Source organism: Chiloscyllium punctatum, chromosome 39 (assembly GCF_047496795.1).
Source record: "Chiloscyllium punctatum isolate Juve2018m chromosome 39, sChiPun1.3, whole genome shotgun sequence".
In the NCBI taxonomy this organism is placed as follows: domain Eukaryota; kingdom Metazoa; phylum Chordata; class Chondrichthyes; order Orectolobiformes; family Hemiscylliidae; genus Chiloscyllium; species Chiloscyllium punctatum.
Genome location: NC_092777.1, coordinates 7538985 through 7558171, shown reverse-complemented (window position 1 = coordinate 7558171; position 19187 = coordinate 7538985). Strand labels below are relative to the sequence as shown.

Genomic DNA, 19187 nt, shown 5'->3' with positions numbered 1-19187 from the left:
CCATGCATAAAGGCATGCTGACTATCCCTAATGAGTCCTTGCCTTTCCAAATACATGTAAAGTCTATCCCTCAGGATTCCCTCCAACAACTTGCCTACCACTGAGGTCAGGCTCACCGGTCTATGGTTCCCTGGCTTTTTCTTACCACTTTTCTTAAACAGTGGCACCACATTGGCCAACCTCCAGTCTTCCAGCACCTCACCTGTGACTATCAATCTTACAAATATCTCAGCAAGTGGCCCAGCAATCACTTCCCTAGCTTCCCACACAGAGTTTTTGGGTACACCTGTTCAGGTCTTGGGGATTTATCTACTTTTATGCATTTCAAGACATCCAGCACCATCTCCTCTGTAATATGGACATTTTTCAAGCTGTCACCATTTATTTCCCCACATTCTATATCTTCCATGTCCAGCTCCACAGTAACACTGATGCAAAATATTCGTTTAGTATCTCCACCATCTCCTATGGCTCCAAACAAAGGCCGTCTTGCTGCTTTTTGAGGGGCCCTATTCTCTCCCTGGTTATACTTTTGTCCTTAATGTATTTATAGAATCCCTTTGGATTCTCCTTAACCCTATTTGCCGAAGCTATCTCATGTCCTCGTTTTGCCCTCCTGATTTCCCTCTTAAGTATACTCCTACTGCCTTTACACTCTTCTAAGGATTTACTTGATCTCTCCTGTCTATACCTTACATATGCTTCCTCCTTTTTCTGAACCAAAACCTCAGTTTCTTTAGTCATCCAGCATTCCCTATACCTACCAGCTTTTCCTTTCACCTAACAGGAATATACAGTCTCTGGACTCATTATCTCATTTCTGAAGGCTTCCCATTTTCCAACTGTCCCTTTACCTGCAAACATCTACCCCCAATCACCTTTGAAAGTTCATAGGCTGAGGTGGGTACTGCAGATGCTGGAGATTAGAGTCAAGATTATAGTGCTGGAAAAGCACAGCAGGTCAGGCAGCATCTGAGGAGCAGGAAAATCGACATTTTGGGCAAAAGCCCTTCATCAGGAATGATGCCGATAACCATCAAAATTAGCTTTCCTCCAATTTAGAACTTCAACTTTTAGATCCAATCTATCCTCTTCCATTGCTGTTTTAAAACTAATTGAACTATGATTGCTGGCCCCAAAGTGCTCACCCACTGACACCTCAGTCACCCACCCTGCCATATTCCCCAAGAGTAGGTCATGTTTTGCACCTTCTCCAGTAGGAACATCCACACACTGAATCGGAAAATTTTCTTGCACACATCTAAACCCTTGACACTATGGCAGTCCCAGTCTATATTTGGAAAGTTAAAACCCCATACCATAACCACCCTATTATTCTTATAGATAACTGCAATCTTCCTACAAATTTGTTTCTCAATTTTCCGCTGACTATTAGGGGGTCTCTAATAGAATCCCAATAAGGTGATCATCCCTTTTTTATCTCTTAGCTCCACCCAAATAACTTCCCTGGATGTATTCTCCCTCAGGACAGCTGTAATGCTATCCCTTATTAAAAATGCCACTCCCCCTCCTCTCTTGCCCCCTTTCTATCCTTCCTACAGCATTTGTATCCTGGAACATTAAGCTGCCAGTCCTGTCCATCTCTGAGTCACTTTTCTATAATTGCTATTATATCCCAGTTCTAACCATGACCTGAGTTCATCTGCTTTCCCTGTCAGGCCTCTTACATTGAAGTAAATGCAGTTTAATTGATCAATCCTACCTTGTTCTCTGCAATGTCCCTGCCTGCCCTGACTGTTTGACTTGCTTCTGTTCTCAACCGTACCAGTCTCAGATTGATCTCTTTCCTCACTATCTCCCAAGCTCCCTCCCCCACCTTAATAGTTTAAATCCTCCCAAGTAGCTCTAACAAATCTCCCTGCCAGTATATTATCCCCTTACTACAGGTGCAATCCATCCTTCTTGTACAGATCACTTCTACCCCAAAAAAGATTCCAATGGTCCAAAAACGTGAACCCTTCTGCCATGCACCAGCTTCTCAGCCACGCATTCATCTGCTCTATCCTCCTATTCTTACCCTCAGTAGCTTGTAGCACCAGGAGTAATCCAGATATTACTACCCCTGAGGACTTCCTTTTTAAAATCCTGCCTAACTTTCTATATTCTCCCTTCAGAATATCATCCTTTTCCCTTCCTATGTCATTGGTTCCAATGTGTACAATGACCTCCTGGTCCCTCTCCCCTTTGAGAATATTCTGCACCCTCTGTGGGAGATGAGGTAGAATTGAATGTTCCTGGATACTATGTCTGCAGGAAGTGTTTGGTTGCAAATCCTAATGGACTGCATGGATCGACTGGAGTGTAATTGAAGCAATAAGGAGTTTACAGGAGCTAGGAGTCTGGTGGATGGCAATTTCAGGAAGTTGTACACACCGTAGATATATTCAGTTGGATGGTTGACTGCTAGGAATGGTAGGAGAGGTAGTCAGGTAGTGAGGAGTTTCCCCTGGCTATCCTCATCTCAAACAGGTATGCCATTTTAAATACTATAAGTGGGGAATGACCACTCAAGGAAATATAGCACTAACAACCAGGTTTGGTACCATGACTGGTACCATGAGGGGTATGTCATGTTCCAGCAATTGGTTATTATAGGGGACTGTATAGTCTGGGGCACGGACAAACATTTCAGCAGCCATCAGTGAGACATCAGATGGTGTGTTGCCTCCCTGGTGCCAGAGTCAAGGATGTGTCAGAGAGGATGCAGAATATTCTGAAAGGGAGAATGACCAGCAGATCATTATGGACATTGGTACCAGCGACATGGGTAGGGAAAGGGATGCAGTTCTGAAGAGACAATGTAGGAACCTAGGTAGGCAGTTGAAAAGTAGGTCCTCAAATTCGTAATATCTGGACTATTACCAATGCCACCTGCTAGTGAGTGTAGGAATAAGAGGATAGAACAGATGAACGTGAGGCTGAGGAGCTGGGCAAGGATTCATATTTTTGGACTATTGGGATCTCTCTTGGGGTAGAAATGACCTGTATAAAAAGGACGGGTTCCATCTGATTTGCAAGGAGACTTAGGATGCTTTAAACCAGTAAGGTGAGTGGGGCAGGGGGGAACCACAGCAATAGTGAGAAAAGGCTGAGGCTGGTACAGTAGACAAGGGCAGCAAGTCAAATAGTCATGGCAGACAAGAGCTCAGCAGAGAACAAGATAAGACTGATAAATTTAACTACATTTCCTTCAACGCAAGAGGTCTGATAAGAAAGAGAGGCGAACTTAGGGCATCGTTGGAAAATGGGATTGGGGTATCATAGCTATTACAGAGATGTAGCTCAGGCATGGACAGAACTGGCAGTTTTAATGTTCTGGGGTATACGTGCTACAGGAAAGATAGAAAGGGGAGCAAGAGACGAAGGCAAGTGGCATTTTTGTTTAGGGATAACATTACAGCTGTACTTAGGATATTCTTGGGAGATCATCCAGTGAAGTTATGAGTGGAACTGAGAAATAAGAAAGGGATGATCACTTTGTTGGGATTGTATTATAGGCTCCACAATAGTCAGTGGGAAATTGAGAAGCAAATATGTAAGGAGATCTCAATTAACTATCAAAACAATAGGGTTGAAATGGTAGGGGATTTTAACTGCTAGAGAAAGAGCAATATTTGACCTTCTCTTGGGAAATAAGGCAGGGCAAGTGACTGAGGTGTCAGTGAGGGAGTACTTTGTGGTAAGTGATCCTAATTCTATTAATTTTAAAATAGTTATGGAAAAAATTAGAACTGATCAGAAAGTTAAAGTTCTAAATTGGATTAAGGCCAGTTTTGACATATTAGACAGGGACTTTCAAAAGTTGATTGGGGGAGGCCATTTGTAGATAGAGAGATGGTTGGGAAGCTTTTAAAAATGAGATAATGAGAGTTCAGGGACAATATGACAATAGACAATAGGTGCAGGAGTAGGCCATTCAGCCCTTCAAGTCTGCACCGCCATTCATTATATGTTCCTGTTAATATGAAGGACAAGGCTGGTAGGTGTAAGGAAATGCTCAAAGACTGAAGAAATTGAGGCTTTGGTCAAGAAAAACATATGTCAGGTGTTTGAGTGTAAGGGTATAAGAGCAGTATGAGTATACTTTAGAGGGAAATCAGGAGGGCAAAAAAGGAACATGAGATAGCCTTGGAAAATAGAGTTAATAAAAAGAGATTCCATATATACATTAAGAGGAAATGAGTAACTATGGACAGATTATAGACCCTTAAAAATCAACATGGCCATCTTTGTGTGGAATCACAGGAGAGTGGTGAGATACTAAATGAATATTTCACGTCAGTATTTACTGTGGAGAAGGACATGAAAGCTAGGGAATTTGGGAAAATAAATAGTGATGTCTTGAAAGAGTTCATATTGCAGAATGAGAGATGCTGGAGGTGTTAAAGGTAGATAAATCCCCAGGACCTGATTAGGTGTATCTCAGAACTTTGTGAAAAGCAAGGAACAAATTGCTGGACCCCTTGCTGAGATATTTGTGTTATCGACAGCTACAGGTTAGATGCCGAAAGACTGGAGGTTGGCTAATGTGATGCCATTATTTAAGAAAGGCTATAAGGAAAAGCCAGGGAAGTATAGATCAGTGAGTTGTTGGAGGAGATTCTGAGGGAGAGGATGTACATGCCTTTGGAAAGATAAGGACTGATTAGGGTTAGCCAACATGGTTTTGTGCAAGGGAAATTATGTCTCATTAACTTGATTGATTTTGTTTTGAAGAGGTGACAGAGAAGATTGATGAAGGCAGAGTGTAAATGTTGATGAAATTCCACATGGTAGGCTGGTGAATAAGGTTATATTACGGGTTTAAACAATGACTGCAGATGCTGGAAACCAGATTCTGGATTAGTGGTGGTGGAAGAGCACAGCAGTTCAGGCAGCATCCGAGGAGCAGTAAAATCGACATTTTGGCAAAAGCCCTTCATCAGGAATACAGGCAGAGTGCCTGAAGGGTGGAGAGATAAATGAGAGGAGGGTGGGGGTGGGGGTGGGGAGAAAGTAGCATAGAGTACAATAGGTGAGTGGGGGAGGGGATGAAGGTGATAGGTCAGGGAGGAGGATGGAGTGGATAGGTGGAAAAGGAGATAGGCAGGTAGGACAAGTCATGGGGACAGTGCTGAGCTGGAAGTTTGAAACTAGGGTGAGGTGGGGGAAGGGGAAATGAGGAAACTGTTGAAGTCCACATTGATGCCCTGGGGTTGAAGTGTTCCGAGGCGGAAGATGAGGCGTTCTTCCTCCAGGCGTCGGGTGGTGAGGGAGCGGCGGTGAAGGAGGCCCAGGACCTCCATGTCCTCGGCAGAGTGGGAGGGGGAGTTGAAATGTTGGGCCACAGCACCTCTGCCCTCAGACCCCACCCCTCCAACCATAACAAGGACAGAACGCTCCTGGTGCTCACCATCCACCCTACCAACCTTCGCATAAACCAAATCATCCACTGACATTTCTGGCAACTCCAAACAGACCCAACCACCAGGGATATATTTCCCTCCCCACCCCTTTCCGCCTTCCGCAAAGACCGTTTCCTCCATGACTACCTGGTCAGGCCCACGTCCCCCTTCAATCCACCCTCTCATCCTGGCACCTTCCCTTGCCACCGCAGGAACTGTAAAACCTGCGCCCACACCTCCTCCCTCACCTCCATCCAAGGCCCTTAAGGAGTCTTCCACATCCATCAAAGTTTTACTTGCACATCCACCAATATCATTTATTGTAGCCGTTGCTCCCGATGCGGTCTCCTCTACATTGGGGAGACTGGACGCCTCCTAGCAGAGCGCTTTAGGGAACATCTCCGGGACACCCGCACCAATCAACCACACCGTCCCGTGGCCCAACATTTCAACTCCCCCTCCCACTCTGCCGAGGACATGTCCTGGGCCTCCTTCACCGCCGCTCCCTCACCACCAGACGCCTGGAGGAAGAACGCCTCATCTTCCGCCTCAGAACACTTCAACCCCAGGGCATCAATGTGGACTTCACCAGTTTCCTCATTTCCCCTTCGCCCACCTCACCCCAGTTCCAAACTTCCAGCTCAGCACTGTCCCCATGACCTGTCCTACATGCCTATCTTCTTTTCCATCTATCCACTCCACCCTCCTCTCTGACCTATCACCTTCATCCCCTCCCCCACTCACCTATTGTATTCTATACTACTTTCTCCCCACCCCCACCCTCCTCTCATTTATCTCTCCACCCTTCAGGCTCTCTACCCGTATTCCTGATGAAGGGACTTTGCCCAAAACATCAATTTTACTGCTCCTTGGATGCTGCCTGAACTGCTGTGCTTTTCCAGCACCACTAATCCAGAATAAGGTTAGATTACGGGTTTCATGGAGTTAGCCAACTAGATACAAAATTGGCTTGAAGGTAGGAGACAGAGGGTGGTAGCGGTTTGTTTTTCAGATTGGAGACCTGTGACCATTGGTGTGCCACAAGCATCAGTGCTGGGTCCACTTCTTTTTGTCACTTTTATGGATGTGAATACAGGAGGCATGGTTACTAAGTTTGCAGATGGCACCAAAGTAGGTGGTGTCGTGGACAGTGAGGAAGATTCTCTCAGAGTACAACAGAACCTTGGTTAGATGGGCCAATGGGCCAGCAAGTAGAGAGTGAAATTTGATTTCGATGAATGTGAGGTGTTGCATATTGATAAGGCAAACTAGGGTATCTGAACTGGAAGGGGATTAATGTCCTGGGTGGAAGGTTTGCTCGAGTAGTTCGAGAGGGTTTAAACTAGTATGGCAGGGGGTTGGGAACCTGAGCTGTATACCGGAGGTGAGAGTTGATGCAGATGAGGCAATAGCAAGAGGTAGACCAGCTAGTGGGGAGGATTTTCCTGGGAAGGAACCATGGGATCAGTTAAAGTGTGTTTGCTTTAACGCAAGGAGTATCAGGAATAAAAGTGATGAGCTTAGAGCATGGATCAGTACCTGGTGCTATGATGTTGTGGCCATAACAGAGACATGGGTTTCTCAGGGGCAGGAATGGTTGCTGGATGTTCCAGGGTTTAGATCATTTAAAAAGAATAGGGAGGGGGGGGGGGGGGGGGAAATAAGAGGAAGGGGTGTAGCACTACTAATCAGAGAGGGTTTCACAGATACAGAAGCTTCCATTGTCGAGGAAGATCTGCCTACCGAGTCAGTATGGGTGGAAATTAGGAACAGCAAGGGAGCAGTCACCTCGTTAGGGGTTTACTACAGGCCCCCCAATTGCAGCAGGGAGACGGAAGAAAGCATAGGTCGGCAGATTTTGGAAAAGTGTGGACGTAGTAGGGTTGTTGTAATGGGTGGCTTTAACTTTCCCAATATTGATTGGAACCTCCTTCAAGCAGAAGAATTGAATGGAACTGTTTTTTGCAAGGTGTGTTCAGAGGGTTTCCTAATTCAGTATGTTGACAGGCCGACGAGGGGAGAGGCCATTCTAGACTTTGTGCTCGGAAACGAGCCGGGGCAGGTATCAGATCTTGTGGTGGGAGAGCATTTTGGTGATAGTGACCACAACTGCCTCACATTCTACATAGCTATGGAGAAAGAGAGGATTAGGCAAAATGGGAGGATATTTAATTGGGGAAGAGGAAACTATGATGCGATTAGACATGAGTTAGGAAGCATGGACTGGGAGCAATTGTTCCATGGTAAAGGCACTATAGACATGTGGAGACTGTTTAAGGAACAGTTGTTGCGAGTGATGAATAAATATGTCCCTCTGAGACAGGCAAGAAGGGGTAAGATAAAGGAACCTTGGATGACGGGAGCGGTGGAGCTTCTCGTCAAAAGGAAGAAGGTAGCTTACATAAGGTGGAGGAAGCTAGGGTCAAGCTCAGCTCTACAGGATTACAGGCAGGCGAGGAGGAGAGCCAGGAGGGGGCACGAGAGAGGCTTGGCAGAACGGATTAGGGACAACACAAAGGCATTTTACACTTACATGAGGAATAAGAGAATGGTCAAAGGAAGAGTAGGGCCAATCAGGGATAGCATAGGGAACTTGTGGATAGAGTCTGAGGAGGTAGGGGAAGCCCTAAATGAGTTTTTTGCTTCTGTCTTTATGAAAGAAACGAACTTTGTAGTGAATGAAACCTTTGAAGAGCAGGTGTGCATGCTGGATTGGATAGAGATTGAGGAAACTGATGTGCTGAAGATTTTGTCAAACATTAAGATTGACAAGTTGCCAGGTTCGGACCAGATTTGTCCTTGGCTGCTTTGGGAAACGAGAAATGCAATTGCTTTGCGACTTGCGAAGATCTTTGCATCCTCGCACTCCACTCGAGTTGTACCTGAGGACTGGAGAGAGGCAAGTGTAATTCCTCTCTTCAAGAAAGGAAATAGGGAAATCCTCGGCAATTACAGACCAGTAAGTCTCACGTCTGTCGTCTGCAAGGTGTTAGAAAGGATTCTGAGGGATAGGATTTATGACCATCTGGAAGAGCATGGCTTGATTAAATGCAGTCAACACGGCTTTGTGAGGGGCAGGTCACGCCTCACAAACCTTATCGAGTTCTTTGAGGATGTGACTAGAAAAGTTGATGAGGGTCGAGCTGTGGATGTGGTGTATATGGACTTCAGCAAGGCATTTGATAAGGTTCCCCATGGTAGGCTCATTCAGAAGGTCAGGAGGAATGGGATACAGGGGAACTTAGCTGTCTGGATACAGAATTGGCTGGCCAACAGAAGACAGCGAGTGGTAGTAGAAGGAAAATATTCTGCCTGGAAGTCAGTGGTAAGTGGTGTTCCACAGGGCTCTGTCCTTGGGCCTCTACTCTTTGTAATTTTTATTAATGACTTGGATGAGGGGATTGAAGGATGGGTCAGCAAGTTTGCTGACGACACAAAGGTTGGAGGTGTCGTTGACAGTATAGAGGGCTGTTGTAGGCTGCAGCAGGACATTGACAGGATGCAGAGATGGGCTGAGAGGTGGCAGATGGAGTTCAACCTGGATAAGTACGAGGTGATGCATTTTGGAAGGTCAAATTTGAAAGCTGAGTACAGGATTAAGGATAGGATTCTTGGCAGTGTGGAGGAACAGAGGGATCTTGGTGTGCAGGTATATAGATCCCTTAAAATGGACGCCGAAGTGGATAGGGTTGTTAAGAAAGCATATGGTATTGTGGTTCTGTTCGCCGAGCTGGGAATTTGTGTTGCAGACGTTTCGTCCCCTCTCTAGGTGACATCCTCAGTGCTTGGGAGCCTCCTGTGAAGTGCTTCTGTGATGTTTCCTCCTGCATTTATAGTGATTTGTACCTGCCGCTTCCGGTTGTCAGTTCCAGCTGTCCGTTGCAGTGGCCGGTATATTGGGTCCAGGTCGATGTGCTTATTGATTGAATCTGTGGATGAGTGCCATGCCTCTAGGAATTCCCTGGCTGTTCTCTGTTTGGCTTGTCCTATAATAGTAGTGTTGTCCCAGTCGAACTCATGTTGCTTGTCATCTGAGTGTGTGGCTACTAAGGATAGCTGGTCGTGTCGTTTCGTGGCCAGTTGGTGTTCATGGATACGGATCGTTAGCTGTCTTCCTGTTTGTCCTATGTAGTGTTTTGTGCAGTCCTTGCATGGGAGTTTGTACACTACATTGGTTTTGCTCATGCTGGGTATCGGGTCCTTCGTCCTGGTGAGTTGTTGTCTGAGAGTGGCTGTTGGTTTGTGTGCTGTTATAAGTCCGAGTGCTGTCAGTTCAGAAATGCTCCGGATGTATGGTAGTGTGGCTAGTCCTTTGGGTTGTGGCATGTCTTCATTCCATTGTCTTTCCCTTAGGCATCTGTTGATGAAATTGCGGGGGTATCCGTTTTTGGTGAATACATTGTATAGGTGTTCTTCTTCCTCTTTTTGCAGTTCTGGTGTACTGCAGTGTGTTGTGGCCCTTTTGAATAGTGTCTTGATGCAACTTCGTTTGTGTGTGTTGGGATGGTTGCTTTCGTAGGTTAGGACTTGGTCTGTGTGTGTGGCTTTCCTGTAAACCTTTGTGGTGAATTCTCCGTTCAGTGTTCTCTTTATCATCACATCTAGGAATGGGAGTTGGTTGTCCTTTTCTTTCTCTCCCGTGAATCGGATTCCTGTGAGTGTGGCGTTGATGATCCGATGTGTGTTCTCTATTTCTGTGTTTTTAATGATTACAAAGGTGCCATCCACATATCTGACCCAGAGTTTGGGTTGAATTTGCAGTAAGATTGTTTGTTCTAATCTTTGCATTACTGCTTCTGTTATGAGTCCAGAGATGGGTGAGCCCATGGGTGTGCCGTTGATTTGTTCGTATATCTGGTTGTTGAATGTGAAGTGTTTTGTGAGGCACAGGTCCAGTAGTTTGAGTATGCCGTCTTTGTTGATAGGTTCCCCGTCTTGTTGTCTGTTCTGTATGTCCAGCAGGTTGGCTATTGTTTCTCTGGCTAGGGTTTTGTCGATAGAGGTGAACAGTGCCGTTACATCGAATGAGACCATCGTTTCTTCCTTGTCTATGTGTATATTCCTGATGATGTCCAAAGAATTCCTGTGTTGACTGTATAGAGTGTCTGGATCCGCTGATCAGGTGTTTGAGTTTCTGCTGTAGTTCTTTAGCCAGTTTGTGTGATGGTGTCCCTGGTAGTGATACTATGAGTCTGAGTGGGATGTCTGGTTTGTGCACTTTGGGTAGTCCATAGAATCTGGGGGTGTTGTTGCTTTCAGGTTTCATTCTTTGTAGGTCAGACCTGGTTATCTGTCCGTTTTTTTGTAGGTTCCTCAGTGTGTTGTTTATCTTATTGGTGAGCTGTGGGGTGGGGGTCAAATTCCCTCTTTTGGTAGGTGTTGGTATCTGCAAGTAGTTGTTGTGCTTTTTGCATGTACTCTGCTTTGTCCAGGATGACCGTCATTCTGCCTTTGTCTGCTGGTAGTATGATTATGTTCTTATCGTTTCTTAGTGCTTTTAGTGCTTCCCTCTCCTTGGTGTTGAGGTTGTGTGCTTGTTTTTTTCTTGTTATCAGTGGTACGATACTTTGTCTCACTGTTTGTTGTGTCTCTTCTGTCAGTCCATTGTTCCTGAGTGTGCATTCTAGTGCTCCTAGGAAGTCTGCTGTCTTGGCGTCCCTGTGGTTGGAGTTGAGTCCCTTGGCCAGTATTGTTCTTTCCGTGTCTGTGAGCTGTCTGTGGGAGAGGTTTCTAACCCTGGTGTGTGTTGTGGTGTCCTCTCTGTTGTGTGTTAGTTTGGCCTTTTTTTTTCAGTGCCGTTTTTTTGCGGTGTGTGGTCCTGTTCTGTCCTATGGTGATGGCCTGTTATATGGTCCGGGTCCATTCCTGATTGGTGGTTTTTGAAATTAACGATTTTGGTGTTTTGGCTTTCATTAACAAGGGTATTGAGTTTAAGAGTCGTGAGATCTTGTTGCAGCTCTATAAAACTTTGGTTAGACCTCACTTGGAATACTGCGTCCAGTTCTGGTCGCCCTTTTATAGGAAAGATGTGGATGCTTTGGAGAGGGTTCAGAGGAGGTTTACCAGGATGCTGCCTGGACTGGAGGGCTTATCTTATGAAGAGAGGTTGACTGAGCTCGAACTTTTTTCATTGGAGGAAAGGAGGAGGAGAGGGGACCTAATTGAGGTATACAAGGTAATGAGAGGCATAGATAGAGTCGATAGCCAGAGAGTATTTCCCAGGGCAGAAATGGCTAACACGAGGGGTCATAGTTTTAAGCTGGACGGAGGAGAGTATAGAGGAGATGTCAGAGGTGGGTTCTTTACACAGAGAGTTGTGAGAGCATGGAATGCGTTGCCAGTAGCAGTTATGGAAGCAAGGTCATTGGGGACATTTAAGAGACTGCTGGACATGCATATGGTCACAGAAATTTGAGGGTGCATACATGGGGATCAATGGTCGGCACAACATCGTGGGCTGAAGGGCCTGTTCTGTGCTGTACTGTTCTATGTTCTATGTTCTAGGGCAGGACTTATACGCTTAATGGTAAGGTCCTGGGGAGTATTGCTGAACAAAGCAACTTAGGGGCGCACATGCAGTTTCTGGAAAATGGAGTCGCAGGTAGACAGGGTTGTGAAGAAGGCACTTGGAACGCTTGCCTTCATTGGTCAGAATACTGAGATAGGAGTTGGGGTGTCATGTTGCAGCTGTACAAGATATTGGTGAGGCCAGTTTTAGAGTACTGCATACAATTCTGGTCGCCTTTCTATAGGAAGGATGTTGTTAAACTTGACAGTGTGCAGGAAAGATTTACAAGGACTTTGCTGGGATTGGAGGGTTTGAGTTATAGGGAGAGACTGAAAAGGCTGGGGCTTTTTCCCTGCAGCATCGAAGGCTGAGGGGTGACCTTACAGAGGTTTAAAAAATCATGAAGGGCATGGATTAGGTGAATAGTCAAGGTCATTTCCCTAGGATGGGGGAGTCCAAAACTAGACAGCATAGATTTAAGGTAAAAGGGGAAAGATTTAAAAAGGACCTGAGGGGTAACTTTGTCACATAGAGGGAGGTGTGTGTATGGAATAAGCTACCAGAGGAATTGATGGAGTTGGGTATAATTACAACATTTAAATGGCACGTGGATGCGTACATGAATAGGAAGAATTTAGAGCAATATGTACCAAATGCTGGCAAATGGGACTAGGTCGGATTAGGATGTCTGGTCAGTGCGGACGTGTTGGACTGAAGGGTCTGTTTTGATGCTGTATGACTGTGTCTATCAGCCAGGGTTGCAGATTCCCTGGATTTGCAATGAGCCAGCAAGTCTTAAGGCGGGGAGTAAGATCAGGACTAAATGCAGCAGTCAAAAAAGCTACTGACAAAGAAAAGGGTGGCCTTTGAAATATTGACACAGACCAAGCCACCCACCAGCCAAAAGAAACGAAGAAATAAACAGAAAAGCAGAGAGGGAAGAAAGAGAAAAAAATATAGAGAGAAGTAGAAGAAATGAGAAAGAAGAACAAGAGGAGAGAGTAAACCAGCAATTAAATGACATTGAACAGGGAAGACAGCGAGTATAATCTTTGACCTCCCACTTAAAACACCATGGAAGACTGACAAGGGCACTGTGCACTGACTTGATGTGGTCATTAAGGATGAGATTATGAAGTGCTTGGAAGCTGGAGGTAAAATAGGGCTAAGTAAGCATAGCTTCGTCAAGGGGAGGTCAAGCCTGTCAAATCTGTTAAGAGATTTTTGAAGAGGTAATGAACAAGTTAGACAAAGGAGAGGCAGTGTACAAGATGATTAGGGGTTTAGATAGGGTTGACCATGAGAACCTTTTTCCATGTATGGAGTCAGCTATTACGAGGGGGCATAGCTTTAAATTAAGGGGTGGTAGGTATAGGACAGATGTTAGGGGTAGATTCTTTACTCAGCGAGTCGTGAGTTCATGGAATGCCCTGCCAGTAGCAGTTGTGGACTCTCCCTCTTTATGGGCATTTAAACGGGCATTGGATAGGCATATGGAGGATAGTGGGCTTGGATCAGCGCAATATCAAAGGCCAAAGGGCCTGTACTGCGCTGTATTTTTCTATGTTCTATGTTCTATGGAAGTGATCTATTTGGATTTCCAGAAGGCCTTTAACAAGGTGCTGCATAGGACGCTGCTAAATAAGATGAACCCATGGTGTTAGGGGCAAGGTACTAGTGCGGATAGAGGCTTAGCTGATTGGCAGAAGGAAGAGAGCGGGGCTAAAGGGGGTCTTTGTCATGTTGGCAGCCAGTGACGTGGAATTCCGCAGACCAGAACTATTCGTGTTAAATATTAATGATCTAGAGGAAGGAATTGAGGGCATTGTTGCTAAGTTTGCAAATGACACAAAGATAGGTTGAGGAAGCAGGAGGCTGAACAAGAAATTGGACAGACCAGCAGAATGGGCAAAGAAGAGGCAGATGGAATACAGTGTGGGGAAAATGTGAGGCTATGTACTTCATATGAAGAAAGGAGGTGTAGACAATTGTCTAACAGGGAAGAGTTTTGGAAATCTGAAGCACAAAGGGTGTTAGGAGTCCTAGTTCAGGATTCTTTTAAAGTTAACATGCAGGAAGACAAATGCAATATTAGCATTCATTTTCAAGAGGCTGTAAATACAACAGCAGGGATATACTCCTGAGGCTGTATAAGGCTCTGGTCAAAAGGCATTTAGAATATTGTGAGCTCTTTTGGGCCATGTATCTAAGGAAGAATATACTAGCATTGGAGGGGGTTCACAAGAATGATCCTGGGGATGAAGAGCTTGTCATATGAGGAGCGGTTGAGGAATCCATGGAGCTTAGAAGAGAGCAATCTCATTTGAAACTTACAGATAGCTGAGAGGCTTGGATAGGATGATGTAAAGAATATGTTTCCACTAGTAAGACAGACAAGGACCAGAGGGCACAGCCTTGTGGTGAAGGGATGATCCTTTTAAACTGAGATGAGGATGAATCTTTTCAGCTAGAAGGCAGTTAAGCTGTGGAACTCATTGCTGCAGAAAGCTGTGGTAATCAAGATATTGACTATACTTAAGACAGAGATAGATAGGTTCTTGATTTGTAAAGGGATCAAGGTTTATGGGGAGAAGGCAGGAGAATGAGGTTGAGAAACATGTCAGTAATGATTGAATTTAGAGCAGACTCGATGAACTGAATGACCTGATTCTGCTCCTATATCTGTGGTCATATTGATACTCACAGGAGAAATGTTTCATTCCAAATGGGATTCAGGGTCTGTTTCTTGACTTCTGTTCTCTGAATTTTATCCTGAGGAATTGAATCTTTTACAATAGCTTTCTGTCGTCTCCTGGGCAGGGGACTGTCTGCTTTGCTGGCCTCTTCTTCTTGGTGCTCTTCAGGTACCATCACCCCCAACAAACAATAAGGATCACTGTAGCCTAGAGAAGAGATTGAATGAGAACACTTGTTAGAAGGGGTCAAGTACAAATTGATCATTTGTTAACTTGACACTCCAAGTGGAAAGACTGACTGCACTCCAGAATCTCCTATAATCTCATACACATACTTCTCACATGTATAAGGTAGCTGAAAAGGCTTCTCATTTAGCATGAATGGTCAACATTTACCTTTATCACCTGGTGGCAGAGGGAACTGGCTTCCTATAGCTTACTGCCTAGTTAGTGGATGTAACAATTCTCTCCCTTCACTGTCTTTCCCTCAGTCACCTTATATCATCAATCCTCTAAGCACCCTCTTTATTTGTCTGAAGACAACACCCTGCAATGATTCTCTGACTAGCATCTCATTTAGTTGAAATCAAGGGCATAATTTTACCTTTTGGGTGATCATGAACAGTATTGGACTGGTTACCTATTACACAGCTCCCCAGTTCTTCCTTCCATCTGGAGACCTGACAGGAGGTTAGGGAGATGTTATGTGACTTGAATCAGGCTTCATCGTTCAAGGGTATACTTCTGGGCAACATGTCAACAACTCCTATGTTACAGTGAAGCTGAGGCTAATTTGCACAAATAACAGATAACTGTAAGAACAAGGCAACAATCATGTTATTTGTGGCAGACACCTATTGTTAAATACTTGTAGTGCTGCTCATAAGGGTTTTTGTGTACAAGACAAGGTCCTGAAAAGGATAATGTTGAAGTTTCATTGGACTCCACCCAACTTGATGATGCCACATTTTTTTGGGTTGTGGTGAAGTTTTCAATGTGTACAAGTGTGACAAACAGCAAACCAAACTGAGAGTGTAATCTTCACAGTGGGGGGAGGGGGGGGGGGGGGGGGCGGTCACAGTGGCTCAGTGGTTAGCACTGCTACCTCACAGTGCTAGGGACCTGGGTTCGATTCCACCCTTGGGTGACTGTCTGTGTGGAGTTTGCACATTCTCTCAGCATCTGCGTGGGTTTTCCCTGGGTGCTCTGGTTTCCTCCCACAATCCAAAATTGATGACACATTTTTCTGTTAGGGATATAACTTTTGCTATAACTATAACTATTATGATATAACTATAACTATTGCTCTCATGCAATAACTTACATTTTGTTGTTACAATTAGAGCATCTTCTCATTAAGATGGTGGTTTTCAATGGTGGTTTATCCTCTACGATAGCTAATTATACAAACTCTTGCACTTAACCTAGATAGGAGGAGTGGGGCACTTATGGTATGGTGGTTATAGTGATTGTAATGAGGTCAGTCATGTGGACCTCATTGAATATGAGTTCCCTGATTAAGGCTGTTAATCTGGTCTGATTAAGAAGTCCTTGCTGACAGATCTAAACAGTTAGAGGTTCTGTTCACTCTGAGAGCTGGCTCTAAGGGAGCTGGATCAGTGTCAAGGACCCTCCACATGGAAATAAAGGGTGACTTAGTGACAGGATACCAGCCTCTGTGGCGTTATTTCAGTGGTAGTGTCACCTGGTTACAAGTCCCACTTGTTCCAGAGGTGTTTGGTAACATCACTGAAAAGATTTACTACAAAGTATCCAGGAAAGGACAATTGATGGCAGCACTCTAATTCAACCATAAGCTGCCACATAGACAAGGACAATAGAAACCACTACATGCAACAGTGTTGTACTCTTGGGTGCCTTCAATTTTCTCAAGGAATAGTCCCAGGCCACCATGAGGGAGAGATTCTGAATTCATAAAGACTGTCCACACTTCCAACTCTAAAGAGGCCAATGAGCATCACGTTGAGACATATCATTTGTTTCTGAGTAGCACCTGAAGGACTATCCTGCCGATGTCAGTTCTGTGCCTTCACATTCTTGCACACATGACAGAAGGCACCACTTTTGAAAGTATCATTTCCTCTTCAAACAGGGGGAGTGACCTTAAGATGGGCGTATGGATGGCACACAAAGGGTAAGAGCAGAAGCATATGTTGTGGAGCTGGAGTTTTAGCTGGTTTGTGGGTTTTTTTAGGTCACAGCGAATGGCATAATTTTAAATGAAAATTATTTCTATTGCAAATCAAGTTTTCTGTGATCTTTTGTGTTAGTTTCATGAAAACAGCACTAACAACAAATCCTCCCACAAAACCGGCCACCGCATTAAGATGGATTCATTGCCACTGGATGTTTCTGGCAGTTTCAGTTTTTGCAGAGGTTGGAGAAAGCTCATCACGTGAAAGGAATGACTCACTAATAGGTAACAATAGAAAAGTTTCATATAATTCTTTAACCAACATTTATTGAGTATCTAATTACTGTACACTAATACAACTGGAAAAGAATTCAGTATACTTTCTAAAATATATTCTTAGTAATTTAAAATCAGGTTACTCGCATCATGATTTGACACTGTAATTTAAAATGTGTTTTTTTGTGTGGTTTCACCATTTCAGTTGTATTATTGAAACTTTACTGACTTCTCACTCTTTGAATATATCAAGGAATACTGAAGTGATTTTCAAAAATATTTTTGTTTTAAAGTGTTTTCTGACAATGCTGGACCATGGCTATAGGCAAATAGGTTTGAACTGAAACTCCTTGTTAGTGGGAGCGGCCAAACATACACTTTTCAAAAGGACAGTATTTTGGCACCGATTTCACTCAAATCAGAGATTCCATCCATTGAGGGTGATCTTGAGACCTTTATTCAAGTGACATATCTAGCCCGTACTATGTATTAATCAGTTCCATAACAATGACTCATGTTATTGTTCCAAACATATTACTAACCTGTGTAACATGATGTTCATCAAATACCAACAGGTCAGTCCTTCAAACCTTCTTCAGAGACTTACTTTGGAGGATGACACATTATCGAACTGATTCTTTTTAGCCTGAAGATTATCACAGAACTCTTGCTGCCTATTGCAGATCACACAAAGCAATAATATATACTCACCAGTTGCATCTTTGGCCAAGATTCCCTGGGCTTCCTTCACTGTTAACTTCAGGAAGACAGTGGGTGGCTGTGGAAGTGACAATAGAAAGCAAGAGAAGTCTCAGCAATACTGCCACAGCCAAATTACCTTTGAATTACAGCAGGCAATTCCCAGTATTGTTTCTCACACAGTGTTACAATCTGGAATGCCCCAAATCTCTTATCATGATTGCATCTTCAAAAGCCCAAGTGTAAACACACCAACAATCTCACACTCCTCAGGATAAACCCACTGACATACTCTACATCTCCGACTCGCTCAACCTGATGCAGCTTGCATGTCTCACCATATCCTCCCACATTTCCCACATTGTAGACACAAAACTTTCTAGGTGCCCTTTTTGGGAAATCATAATACATGTTACAACAAACACCCCTGAAATTGTACTCCTTTCCATAAACAAAGTATTTGAGACTACTCAGCTCACCTTTAGCTGCTTGATCTGCTCCAGAATACCTCTGTGCTCTTCTTGATCCATCTGGAAAGCCTAGAAATTGAGAGAAGCAAGAAATAGTCAAGCAGGTCATTGTGGGACCATATGCTCATACATTAATAGAACATAGAACAATACGGCACATGAACTGGCCCTTTGGCCCATAATATTGTGCCAAACATGATGCCACATTAAACTAATCTCTGCAGCCTGCCCTTGGTCCATATCCCACTATTCCTTGCATATTCATGTGCTTCTCTGAAAATCTTTTAAACAGCCCTATCGTACCTGCCTCTGTCACCACCCCTGGCAGCGTGTTCCAGACTCACAGCACTCCCCGGGTAAAAAAACTTGCCCCTCATATCTCCTTTGAACTTTTCCCCTCTCACCTTAAATGCATGCTCCCTAGTATTAGATATCTCACCTCTGGAGAAAAAGATTCTGACTGTCAACTATTTATGTGTCTCATAATTTAATAAACTTCTGTCAAATCTCCCCTCAACCTCCACCACTCAAGAGAAAACAACCTGAGTTTTTCTACCATCTCCTTTATAGCTCATACCCTCTAATCCAGGCAGCATCTTGGTAAATTTTTTCTGCTCCCTCTCCAAAGCCTCCACATCCTTCCTGTAATGTGATGACTAGAATTGAATGCAATATCTAAGTGTGGCCTAATCAAAGTCTTGTGGAGGTGCAACATGACATCTTGACTCTATTCCCTGACCAATAAAGGCAAGCATGCCGTATACTTTCTTTACCACAGTTCAAGAACTAGGACAATACACCAGAAATCTGTTGCCTTATGGTATTAAGAAACAGGGTTTCCATTATGAGAAAGATGTAATTTGAATATACATTCAGTCATAGAGTCATAGAGATGTACAGCATGGAAACAGACCCTTTGGTCCAACCTTATGTCTTCTGTTATGACAAGGGACAGACAGCCATATCAAATCTGTCTCC

The 19187-nt window shown here is 44.2% G+C and overlaps 1 protein-coding gene across 2 annotated transcripts in view; it reads right to left on the bottom strand.

The window, feature by feature from the left end:
* The window catches only part of unc13d (unc-13 homolog D (C. elegans)), a 167340-nt gene that overhangs the window by 107707 nt on the left and 40446 nt on the right, over positions 1–19187 (bottom strand). For both annotated transcript variants that reach the window (XM_072558113.1, XM_072558115.1), the window contains exons 4-6: positions 18219–18278; positions 17752–17818; positions 14618–14816 (exon numbers count right to left, since the gene is read on the bottom strand). In XM_072558113.1, the coding sequence (XP_072414214.1) occupies positions 14618–14816; positions 17752–17818; positions 18219–18278 (326 nt within the window). The remainder of the gene's footprint in view (positions 1–14617; positions 14817–17751; positions 17819–18218; positions 18279–19187) is intronic.